The sequence below is a fragment of the Ctenopharyngodon idella genome, chromosome 10 (genome assembly GCF_019924925.1).
Source record: "Ctenopharyngodon idella isolate HZGC_01 chromosome 10, HZGC01, whole genome shotgun sequence".
NCBI lineage: Eukaryota > Metazoa > Chordata > Actinopteri > Cypriniformes > Xenocyprididae > Ctenopharyngodon > Ctenopharyngodon idella.
Window position 1 is genome coordinate 11734135 of NC_067229.1, and position 13366 is coordinate 11747500.

The 13366-nt window shown below is 37.2% G+C and overlaps 1 protein-coding gene across 2 annotated transcripts in view; it reads left to right on the forward strand.

Annotated features, from left to right (window-relative positions):
* The window catches only part of polrmt (polymerase (RNA) mitochondrial (DNA directed)), a 53423-nt gene that overhangs the window by 31297 nt on the left and 8760 nt on the right, over positions 1-13366 (forward strand). For both annotated transcript variants that reach the window (XM_051909356.1, XM_051909357.1), the window contains exon 16: positions 9194-9246. In XM_051909356.1, coding sequence (XP_051765316.1) covers positions 9194-9246 — 53 coding nt within the window. The remainder of the gene's footprint in view (positions 1-9193; positions 9247-13366) is intronic.

Below are 13366 nucleotides of genomic sequence, written 5' to 3' on the forward strand. Positions count from 1 at the left end.
TTTCAATCTTTTTTATCATAATTTTAAATGTAATAAATAATATTTTTATGACAAATTTTCATAGTTTAAGAAAATCTGGAAGTGGGACAATAAAACCATAAGATCTATACATAAAAAGCATCTGCAAATTATTGATGAACGCATAATAAAAACTAATCTGACCTTCATATGACTAAAATAAAATAAATGTTTTAAAATTTATTTTTAATACAAATTTTAATGAAAATATACTTCTACAAATCAAATTGCCCAAATATAAGAAACACCATTTTATGAATCTTTTTTTTTTTTTTTTTTTTTTTTTTTTTTTTTGATTTCTGTAAAAGTTCTTAGGAACAATCTGCATTGTAAAAACTAAAAAGGTTTATTTAATATATATCCAGTGTTCGGTAAGTTACTATAAAAGAGTAATTAATTACTAGCTACTATCTACATCTTCAACAGTTTAATTAGATTACTGTACTAATTACTTTCTCTAAAAAGAATTGCATTACTTGTTACTAATTATTTTATAAAAATCATTGCAACCTCAACCAGTTGAACAATACAAGGACAGACACAAAACTGCACTTTTGATTCTTTCAAATAAACAATATACAATTGCATAAATTATTCTTTAACTGACCAAAGTGTGTAAAGGGAGAAGGTTACAAAAACATTCTTTTTTCCCCCTGAAGTTTAGAGAGATCAAGGTAAATTTCACTTATGAGTAATTTAAATGTCATAATTTAATTTAAATTATGTACAGTAAGTGTGAAATTATTTAATTTTATGTATTTAGGACACATAAAATGCTAGCAGTGAAATTAAAATGTTAAAAATGTCATTTCCATCACAGAATACTATTAACACAATTTAATATGTAATAGAAATTACAATTTCATTGTATTTTCAAAAAGTGCACAGGGCAAAAAGTGCTCGCTGTTGAAGAAAACACCCAAATGCATATCATACTTAATGTGCTGGCATTTTTTCCGCAGCATTTAAATGAATATGCAAACACTGGCTATTATTCTCCTGCCTTTGGAAGTCAAATGACCGTACAAATGGGTACAGCTGATGTCATTTGGACATAAATGACATGGGTGTGCCTATAGTCTATTTAATTCCTGTAGTGTTTTTAGGAACCGAACCCATTCATTCCTCTGTCACTCCCGGGAATATGTGTAATGTCATGAGCCTGGCCTTTTCACGTTCATCCCTCTGGTCCGCGTATCTAGGCAGTGGAAATAATGTGTAATAGTGCCCTTATGGCCTGTGTTGTCCTCAGTGGGGTTCTGCTGATGTAAAGGTGCCATTGTTTATTCTTGCATTGTAAAAGTGGCACTTGCCCTTTTTTTAAATGCAGCAAGATGTTGACATCCATCTTGAAGGCCAGAACCCAAAGCGAATATGATGACTACACACTCTGCTATTTTCTTCTTGTGTTTTTATTATTAAAGGGGTCATGAACTGTGTTGTTTTATTGTTTTATAATGTTTCCTGGGGTGCACACTAATGTTAGTAGCCTTTTTACATCAAAAATTTTCATAATTTAGAAATCAAAGGCATTTTTCCTACCCTGATTTTAACCCTCTTATTTGTTTTAAGGGGCGTGTCTGCTGTGAGACTTCAGTGTAAACACCACTGCTGTGATTGGCTAACATCTTTGCAATAAGAAATAGCGAAGTATTACTCTCTCAAAAACTTTTAGCATGTTTCTACTATTACAGCTCTCAAGGTTAACTAATTGTTGATTAGTGTTGATTATAGCATTACTCTTAAATCTGTGGCGTTATATTTAGGTCGTGTGAAAAAGGTTGCAGTGATGAATATTGTGGCCTATCATAGACATGTTATAGAACGCATGAAAGCAGTGTGAATGCTTTCATCATAACTAGCAGTGCAAACTCGATGTAATTAAGTGATTCGTTGAATAAAACGGGAGTTTTGGCACGTGTCCAGAACTCAGTCACTGATAAATTCGCACTGTTTGATTGACAGCTCCAGCGATTGTAAAGGGAGCATTCTTTGATCACTTTCTATATATAATTTAATCACCGTTTAAATAACAGATTATTTTCATCTACGAAGAGAAACAACGTGAAGTCAGTGGTTTGATTTACTAACACATAGACAAAGAACATCTGACTGTACACGAATCATTACATATCAGATCAGGCATTAGAATTAACACAGTTACTTACATGTTGTTGCATTACTGTCAAGTCCATATCATAAAAGTCTGTTTGCAAAGCATGCACTGAAATGCGATTGATTTATCAAAGAATCCACAGTGAAATGTACCGAATACAAATAAATAAAGCTCAACTGAGACATTCACACTGTTGAAAATAAATAACCATATTCCTAGCATTAGGATCCTTTCAAAAGGTAATGGTATTTTTAGTCCTGGATCTCTCTTCTCTCCTCCTCACCTCACTAACACGCCAGTGGGCAGGCAACGTTGCAGTGATGAAGTAGGTGTTGATTTCTTCTGCAGAGGCGGTGTTTCACCTATGTCATAGATAGGCGCTTTCCAGGATCAGTCGTTCTCTGGGCCTGGTGTCAATAAAAGCTTTTATTGGACTAACAAGGTAGTTTTCAGTTCTGAATCTTACAGGATATTCTTACAGTACAATGACCTCTTATATTAAAAGCTCAAGAAAAAGTTGATTTCTCAATTCATGACCCCTTTATTTATTTATTTATTTTTTACAATAACAAACAATTTAAAATAATGTTTAAGTAGATGTTTTATTGAATATTTTTAATAATTTATTTAACATATTTTTAAAATATTTTAAAATTTGTTATTGTAAATTTTAAAAATAGTAATAATTGAAATAATATTTGTAATATTATTCTTTTATCCAATCTGTTAAAGTTGCAGCTTTTGTTTATATTTTCTACCAAGATTTTTAACCTCCTTTTTTTTTTTCTTTTTTTTTTTTTTTTTTTTTTTTCCCAGCAAAAAAAAAAAAATTATGAAAATTTTTAGCAACCTGTATGGTCTGGTCCCGAATATCATAACCCACTTCCACGAATGTAGGTCATCACATTTTATTGGACAGTTTAATGGAATATCTGATGAAGGTCATCATTAGTCAGGGATTCAAGCACCCTCATAAATTCTTCACCATTTGAGCCCTTTTCTTTTACTGAACAAGAGGTGTGAAGGCCATTTATGGCATTCAGCATGTTAAAATACTTCTCATGTGAACGCTGACTGTTTCATGACAATATAATTAATGTTTCATGACAATATAACTTGTGTTTCATCTTAATTACGATATTTAAATTATTATAATGGACCACTTACTAAATTTAGCATGAAAGCATTGGCCTAACTAAAAATTTACAGTGTTTGTGTCCCTTCTTCTTTGAGTTGTCACAAAGACCGTTCTGCTTTTTTATTCTCCACAGATCTGTTCATGCACCTTGCATGTTTTACTTTAATGAAGGGATAGAAGTTTTGTGCCAGCATTTGAAGGTGGTCGATGTTGTGATGTATTATGTAGGCCAATAGGTCCACTACTAGGCACGTTCTTCATGAATCATGCACCCTTTTATCCTCAACAGACGGTTGATGGGTCAAGGTCAAAGGTCGATCATGTCCAACACCATTTAGACCATCATCCACATTATAGCGAGTCTATATTTATTTCACCTAGCGCTGGAGACACGCTAGGCGGTCACACCAGGGGTTTGCAGTTCCCTTGTAAATGTCACACTGACCAGATTAATGTAGCACCATCAAGACCCCTATTAATCACCACTGAGCCCCAGCTCTACCTCCACCTGTTCGCCGTACCACCCCGTACATGAATGAACCGGCATGATGGATCTTAATGACCCTTAATGGTGTTGTGTAAAGAATGAATTTTACAGCCCCTTTTTATAGTTATCGCTTTTATTATAGTTTTCATTTCATTATCATATTGGGTTATTTATGTCTGAGGGGAACCCGTAGTGGTCTGCCAGGCTTGACAGATTGTCAGCTTTGTGGTTTTAAAGTATCTGGGTCTTCCGTGCACAGTGCAGTTTGCTAATGAGGATTTTTGCTGTGATTGAGGCTCAACTGTTTGACAGGGTCTAAGAACCTGGTACGTGAGGTGCATTAAGCTCTGTGCAGACCATATTGCATGCCTGTATCTTCTCCATTAACATGAAATCAAACGTCATGTGTACTTGTTCTTTCTTTTCCAAAGTCACCATAAAATTAAAACGACCCTTTTTGTTTAATACTCATCCCTGGTCTAGCTCTTACCCAAAAATGAAAATTCTCTTATCTTTTACTCACCCATGTTTCAAACACTTATTACTTATTTTCCCTCGTGGAACACAAAACAAGATAATGAATGTGATGTCAGCTTGATTAATTGTACTGTAACTTAAACACGTAATAAACCACCCAAGAGTGTCAGCAAAAAAGGTACTCGGTCTTGGTGGAAAAATAACCTGATATTCAAGCAGTTTTAACAGTAACATCTCAGTAAAATCAATTTTCACAGTGATCTCCTTTGTGCCAGTCAGCACTTTGCACTCCAGTCCAGTGGATGGCAGAAACACCTGGGGCCTCATTTATAACCATTGCGTACGCACAAAACAGGCCCTGAAAGAGGCGTACGCCAGTTCCCACGCATAAGTTGTGATTTATAAAAACTTGACGGGAAAATTTGCGCACCTCCACGCAAACTCTGACCCATGCGTACGAACATTTTAAAGACAGAGCAGTTTGGCGACACCGATGGTGAGCTGAGGGACTGACGGCAGATGAAGGAAAACCACTTTAAATCCTCATTATGAGTCATAATCATAAATACAGTGCATGTTCACAATAACAGTTTAAATAAATAAAAGAATGATTTAAACTCGCATGGAAATTTTGATATACACATTTACATTAATATTACACTTTCACTAATAGCGAAAAGCACTGAAATTACATTACGCAGTCATTACACAGAAGTTAAACAAAAATGATATGAATTTAGATAGTAGATGTGCTACTTTCGATCACTTTTCCTGTGACACGCTGTTTTAATGACAACGAGGAGCGCTAGGAGCACAATAATTCCTCTTTAAACTAAACTGCAGATGTTATGACAAAATATTTTAGCGAGAACGATGACCAGTGATGCACACTTAACTTCGATATTATTAAAACCAAACCGTGACTTACATCAAATTCACATACAAGTTTCTTTGCTAAAATGATAGGATTCATTGTGTTGAACACAGAGGAGAAATCAACAAACAACATTCTAGCAAATGTGCCTCCCTTCTCTAAATATTGGTATATGGTATTTAGGAGGAAAAGCTTTGCACACCTCTTTTACTGAGCTGAGCTGCTCTGCACAGTATTTAATTGTTCTCCCACAGATACCGTCTGGACCAGGCGCTTTATTAACGGTTGTAGCTTTCAGCTGCTTCACTACATTGAAAGGATGCAAAATCAAGGAGTTAGAGGGACTTCATTTTTGTTTAAAATCATCAAGAACAGCACTTATGTCATGCTTCTCAAAACTTGTAAAAAACAAATTCAGGTCATTGACCAATAAGTTACCATCAGCGTTTCTATTTAACACTGTTCCTTGCTTAGGTATACTAATATCCACCATGTTCCTAATCCCATGCCAGACAGCCCTCATATCACCTTGAACAAATTTATTTTCTATTTTATTTTTATAATTTAGTTTAGCACATCTAATTGTTCTTTTAACCTCCTTATTGATCATTTTTTTTCTCCTCATTGGACCCTGACAAAAATACTCTTTTCTTCATGTTGAGAATATTTTTAAGCTCTTTGGTTACCCACGGTTTGTTGTTTGGAAACACAATCAAACTTTTAGAGGGTAAAATCGACTCAACACAAAAATGTATGTAACTGGATACCACAAGAACCTGATCAATCAAGTCCAAACTATCACTTAAAAACAAGTCCCAGTTTGTAAGCTCAAAGCAACTTTGCAGCTCTCCAATGCTTGAATCAGTCCAGTTCTTAAGGGTCTTTTTTTGTCTTTCTGCACGCCTTACAGAAGCCAGAAGAATTGTGTTATGATCAGCTGACCCCAGCGGAGTCAGGGGAACGGACTTATAAGCACCTCGAATCGGACCATAGCACCTGTCCAGAATCTTGTCCGCACGCAGTGCACATGAGATATACTGATAGTATCTTAGTATCCTTAAAGACATCGATAAAATAGTCAACGTGACTACAGTGGTTCAACCCTAATGTTGTGAAGCGACGAGAACACTTTTTATGCACAAAAACAAAACAAAAATAATACTGAGCCCGCGTTCAGATGAAAACACGGAAGATCTGCAACGAAAATAGCGTAGCAGTATGACGGGACAGACAAATTTGTTGGATAAAGTCGTTATTTTTGTTTTGTTTTGTTTTTGCGCACAAAAAGTATTTTCGTCGCTTCATAACATTAAGGTTGAACCACTGTAGTCACGTTGACTATTTTATCAATGTGTTTAATACCTTTCTGGACCTCAAAAAGTGCAATGATGTTGCTGCTTATGTGTGGATCAGATATCCTTGGATTTCATCAAAAATATCTTAATTTGTCTTCCGAAGACAAACAAAGGTCTTACGGGTTTGGGATGACATGAGTATCTTGTATGTACCTGATGACAGAAATTTCATTTTTGGGTGAACTAACTCTTTAAGTTGACCTTAGGATTCACCATTAAAAAGATGTTTAGTTTTCCAAGAAAAGGTGGTTGAAACATTTTGACATTAGGTTATATAAAACCTCTTCCACGTAACCTGTGTATGTTTCTTTTGTGGTATGTCTCTTGAAGCCAAAAGAAAATCCAAATCAGTATTAATCTCAGCCCCCTACTTCAAATGTAATCAAGGAAACGTTTTCTCCTGCTGCAGCAATGAGACACTTCAGCTGAGGTCACCTCTCTGTGATTCAATCTCTTGCAACCCACCCTTGATCTTTCTTTACATGGGAAATGGCGTATTAATTAGATGTTGGGGAAATGAGAGTGTAATGCCGTCGTAATAAAGTAAACAAATAAGCCAGGGTGAAATTGGCAGTATTTATTCAGTCACTGTGCACTGTTGATAGGGGAAAGGAAAATACACTTGGGAAGGGACCAGATATGGGATGCACATCAGTAAAGCTCGCTAATGTGATTGTTTGCTGTTAATCAGTTTAGGGGTCACTTTTGGAGGCTGAAATGTTACTTTCACAGGCTATATGTCAAGTTGAGGTAAAACAGTCTGGTAATTCCATAAGGAAGGTGACCAACGGGGATTAAAGCCATGGGGAATCATTTGTCGGCTTTGCTTTAGTGGTCAAACACTTGCAGTGCCCTTGGAAAAAGAGGAAATATGATTTCCCTTGGGGTTATTGTGGTGTTTCTTGTCTACAGTCTGATCCCAAAAGGATGTTGAGCCCCACTGCAACTTTTATGACCCAAAATGCTAATTTTTCGCCTTCTACATCCTGCTAATTGGCCAAAGCTAAAGTTTTTCCCAGTCTGTAAGTCAGATCAAAAGTGAGGTGCTTTAATATGTGCCCTTACAAGATTTTTTTTTAAATATCAGACTGATCAGGGCTGTGCAGGGCAGCAGAGCATGAATCATCCATTTTAATTGATCTTTCGCCAAAACAGTTGTTTTTGTAGAAGCATTGAATACAGCAGATATTTCAAGAATGTTCCCAGAGGATTTATCCAGGCAAGAGGTCACTGATGGTATAAAGCCTCTCTCTTGGGGACTCTGAAAGATTAGAGAGTGTTTCCCTGAGGCTCAGATGGATGCGTTCAATAAAAGAGGTGGCAACTTTGTGAATAGCAGGAAGCTTGGAAGCTAGATGCTGCCCTTTTGGCTTACAATGCAGGATGCATATGCAGAAGACTGGTCAAATCCCAACTGATCCCATTCCCCCTTGCCCTTTCCATAATTTCCTGTCATCCCTCTACTTTTAGTCCCAATAAATCAGCGAAATACTCTTCATTTTGGTTTTTAGATTCATGTAAGGTCTTTCATAGGTGGCCATCTTGTTAAATTCTGCAACAAAGGACACTAGAGAACAAGTTAAGACGATACAGTCAGCTGTCCAAACCAGGAGTCATCGCAGTTCAGAGAGGAATCCCTTTTCCACTGCCCAGGCATCATGCCAGCTTGCTTTGGTCTTGTCTCCCTTTGTCATGAGTTAAGGAGTCACCAGCGGATAAGGAGTATATTACAAGTTCTATTGGAAATAAGGTTTTCCCCAAGAGCTTTTGAGGATGTACATTGACTCTTTACATGTCAGAAGGCCTGATTCACTTCCATCACACCTCTCAATGTCTCCTTGATTTCTTGTGCCTGTTAATGAGCCTTAATGGACTCATAAATAATTGTAACTGAAAGGCCTCATGACTCATTTTGCCATACACCATTCCCCCAAATCAGAAATCCAGAATGGACACATTTACTCTTTCCACTTCACTTTTTCCCCCCAAGTTATGCCCCCTTCATGTCCCAGTGAACTTGCAGCCTAGCGCAACCCCGATTTACCATTAAAACCTTTTACCTTACCATCCCCGTCAGCACTTTCTATAGATTTTTCTTTTGTTTATGTCCATCCGTCACTGTCTGAAACTTCACTCCCTGTCATCCTGCACATCTTCGTTGATTTGAGCCACATCGGGATGGGCTCCTGGGGCACCGGAGAGACTAATCAAAGAAGTAATGTGATGGAAGCACCCCTGACGCTGACAGTTCCTATATTGAGAGCAGTCACTCACTCATGGGTAGTGGCCCATCTTCAGTGCCTATGTGATGGATGCCTACCTTTACTAAGGTTAAGCTCCTGTTCTGTAATGGCATTGTGTCGATATTAGTGGCTTGCGGGGGTCTCTGGGAACATCGCCCTTGTTTGGTCAGTCTCTGATTAAGAGACTCGCTCAAATTTCTATCAATGTATTTGAGAAGGATCAATAGGACACTTGAAGGTCAGTCTGGTGCTGAAAGAAAAGATTGATTGCAATATTCATACACGCCTGTTTATATTTGAGGTCAAAGTGGTAAGTTGGATAAAGGTCAACTAACTGTTACTTCTTATTTAACCCAGCTAATGCAGATTTTACATGAGGGCATCCCCTGTTAACAATGCAATAATTGTGTTTAAAAGCTTTTCTTTTTGTAATAGTTGCTTCCTTGTGGCACATTCAAACTCTCAAACTCTCTTGTTTTCCACAGCTCAAGAGCAGCATACAGAATCTGTGCATCAATATAAGCCATGATGCCAATGAGTAAGTACCTCCCCCTTACTTTGACCTCTGTATTGATGTTGACCTCTGACCTCTCCCCACATTTCCATGGATTCTGGTTACTTAGATTATTTACATGGATAGTGCTTCATTTGGCAGTTTGAATGATGTTTCTGTTTTTTAATCTTTTCAAGAGATTTTGAACAATAATTCAGCCACTAAATCTTGATAAATGAATTGTATTGAATTGTTTTTAATTAAAATAGGAAAGAGGATTGCAATGCACAAAAGTCTAATAAAAAAGTTAACTTCAATCGATAAGATACATTCACCTTTGTGACAATTAATTGTCATCCAATCATGACAATAAAAATAAGTTTTTTCCACATTGAAACCAAGGTTTTTGTAGTTTGGATCTATAATTTAGTGTTTGTTTCTATTTTATTTTCATTTTTGTATTTTATTTCAGTTTAATTTTCATTTTAGTATTTAACAATAACACTGCCACCTTGTGGTCAAAAGCATTTCTATTGCATTGTGGCTTAAAGGGATAGTTCACCTAAAAATGAAAATTATCCCATGATTTACTCACCTTCAAGCCATCCTAGGTGTATCTTCTTTCAGACGAACACAATCCTAGATATATTTAAAAATATCCTTAGTCCTCCAAGGTTTATAACGGTTGTGAATGGTAGGCCAAATTCTGAAGACAGAAAAAAAAAATGCATCCATCCATTAAAAAATTAATCCATACGAATTAATCCTCAGGAGGGTTGATAAAGGCCTTTTGAAGTGAAGGGATGTGTTTTTGTGAGAAAAATATCCTTATTTAAAACATTATAAATTCAAATAACAAGCTTCCGGCGGACGACCTTACACATACTGCGCACGTCAGTTTGGGTGGAAGAGCAACCTTTGACCTGACGCGATGATGCAATGATGCACGCAGAGGTGCAAAGGAGAAAGCAAAACAAAACACTAGTCATGAATTAGAAGTTTAAAATGAGAAATTTTAAAGAGAAATGTTGGAGGATATCGATATAAGAGAAGAAGAGCTTGAGTTTGTTGCACAGCTGTATTTGTTTGAACCATGAGAGCCGTCTGAGCTTATGATACTCCTACATCCTGCGTCATACATCGTGTCAGAGGAGTACTCATTTGGCGCAAGTCAACTTGCGGTCTTTCGCCGGAAGCTAGTTGTTTGAATATATAAAGTTTTAAATATGGATATTTTTCTTACAAAAACGCATCCCTTCACTTCAAAAGGCCTTTATTAACCCTCGGGAGTCGTGTGGATTTATTTATTTTTTATGGGCGGATGCGTTTTTTTCTGTCTTCAGTATTTGGCCTACCATTCACAACCATTATAAACCTTGGAGGACTAAGGATATTTTTAAATATATCTTGGATTGTGTTCATCCGAAAGAAGATTGTCATATACTCCTAGGATGGCTTGAGGGTGAGTAAATCATGGAATAATTTTCATTTTTGGGTGAACTATCCCTTTAATGTATTTGTTTTGTGGCTTAATATGGTGGTGTTCTGACTCACTATTTCGCTTTGAACTTTTGTTTGCATTGGAAATTTAATTGTGTTGTGCACCTATGACCCAACGTAGTAATACACAAAAAAACGGGTGTCTGTGTAGGTCTTTGCTGTACGTTTTGTTCTTTTTTTTGTCCTTTTGTACATTATCATTGCACCCTACCCCACAGAGCACATTAAACGATTAAATGGGAGCACTTAACAGCAATTTTTTTGAGTAGCAGAAACACCTAGAGGCAGTGCCTGTGTCACACAAGCGTTTGACACTGTTCTGGGCCCATCAGTGGATGGCCAGAATTCATTATCATATACAGAAACCCCTGGAGGATATGAAAGAAGCAGAAAGTCTCTCAGATGAGAAGAGTGGCATTTCGTGTTGAAATGTCACCGCTGCACATCCTGTATGTCATTTACTGAATGGAGGGCTACCCAGAATGAACAATGAATTAACATCAGCGCTCATTTTATCATCTGTAGATGTGCATTTGCTTTGGAAACCAATATATTATTGGTATATTTTGGCTTATTGGAGTTGGGAATGTGTTGTCTCTAAATGTAACAGTGTTTTAAAGGGATAGTTCACTCAAAAAAATTGAAAACTGAAAATTGTCATTTGTCATTATTCATCACAACCTTTCTTTTCATTTCAACCCTTTCTGTCTGTGGAACACAAAAATATATATATTTTGAAGAATGTGCTAGTTTCTCTTTTCCATGAAGTTACAGTGATTCAAAAAGGAAACAAAAGCACCATAAAAGTGCCATATATTCTAAGTCCTCTGAAGTCATATGAAAGTCCTCATTCATTTTAAGAGCGACAAGTACATTTTTAGATATTTCTTTATTTGCAATAATCAGATGAACAATGGTCATATTGGTGTTAAACAACATGAGTCTGTGATGGCAAAACTAAAATTAATTGTTGGCTTTATTTCATTTTTGTTAGTTTTGTAGTTATGAAAATACATTTTAGTTTTTAATCTTTCTTAGTTATGTTAGCTTCTAAAAGCTTCAAAAAGGACGCAAAAGCATCATAAAAGTGGTCCATATGGCTATGCTAAGTCTTCTGAAGTCATATGAAACTCCAGTCTACATTCATTGTAAGAGCGACAAGTACATTTTTAACAGAATAATAAAGGTCATATTGGTTGTAAACAACATAAGGGTGAGAATATGATGACTGAATCATCATTTTTGTGAAATATCCCTTTAAGCCTCACTGGTAACATTTTGTGTACGTGTCGGCAGTCTCTTTGCTTATTCGACTCTATCTTCAAAATTTCCATGCATAAACAAATGCACCGTCATCCACCACTTTACCATATGTTCTCAAGACAACATCATCTTTTATTAAGCAAACACTTCTGTGCTTCAAACTGAAACCCCAAATGTTCATTCTGTACACAATCATCTGCTGTTTTAATATGATCATCTCATTTCACAGTTTCAATCCTTGCAGTGCTTTACCCAGGCTTGGTTCACACCACTTGGAGAATCCTCAGATGGGAGTTATCTTGCTGACCTTCCCCCAAAAGCTGCAAGGATGTGATTAAAAACCACTTAAGATGGGCCTCACTTGTACTTCTCTATCACTGCCTGCGATAGACCACCAAACCAGTACTGACTATCACAGGAATTACATTAGCAGAAGCCAGGGTGACGAAAAGGGATCTCCTGTTTCTCAGTGATGGCCAAGAGCACTCACGGCTAGACCGACAGCCGCCACTGCGATTGTACATCCCTCTCAGGCTTTGGGAAATGCCTTTGGGTGTCCATGCAGACCAAGCTGAAGGGCTGATCTTCAGATATGTACCTCTGATGACAGTGTACCAGATGTCAGCCACACGTCTAGGTCTCTCAAGCTGATCTAATACAAGCTCTCTGATTTCCCAGAGGACAGTTTCTAGGTAGGATGCAGAAAAAGAAGCTTGTTTAAACAAGCTTAAAGTGAAGACCCGACCGGAGTTTCACGCCCATGCATAACAGACCACGGACCGATTCAAAGATCCTTCATGTGCTCTAATTAGAGGCTGAATAGACCCTCATTAATGAGCAGACCTGAATAAATGATGAAATTAAGAGGGTGGCAGCAGCTCTCTTGAGGCCAGAGACCTAAAGCCCTCCCTGAATTCCCAGAAATTATCTCCAGCACAGTGTCGCACTGTGAAGCCTAGAGATTGTAGATATACTTTCTTGATAGCTTCAGTACTGTCTTTCTCCCTCGCCCTCTCTCTCTCTCTTATTACATAGTTAGTTTATTAAGCTGAGGAAACATCTTCAATGCAGTGTAAAGGGGCCTTAAGATCCAACACACAAACCACAGTAATGTGATTTAACACCACAGGCTAAGAGAAGCGGCTTACTTCATAATACTCATGATGACATTTGAGAGGATCTGACCTAACTTTTTTGTCTGATATAGAGCAGTATAATGAAATATCTTCAGCCCTAATAAGCACACACATTACTCTTTACGGTCTAGCGGGTGCTCTATGTTCATTGTGTGTCTCTGTCTTGGATGATAATTAAGACTGACCCACCTGTTCAATGATGTATGGCTCCTGGCGCCACAGGTGTAGGTATGGCCCAGCGTGAAGTTGGTGACGCTGGCCTTAAT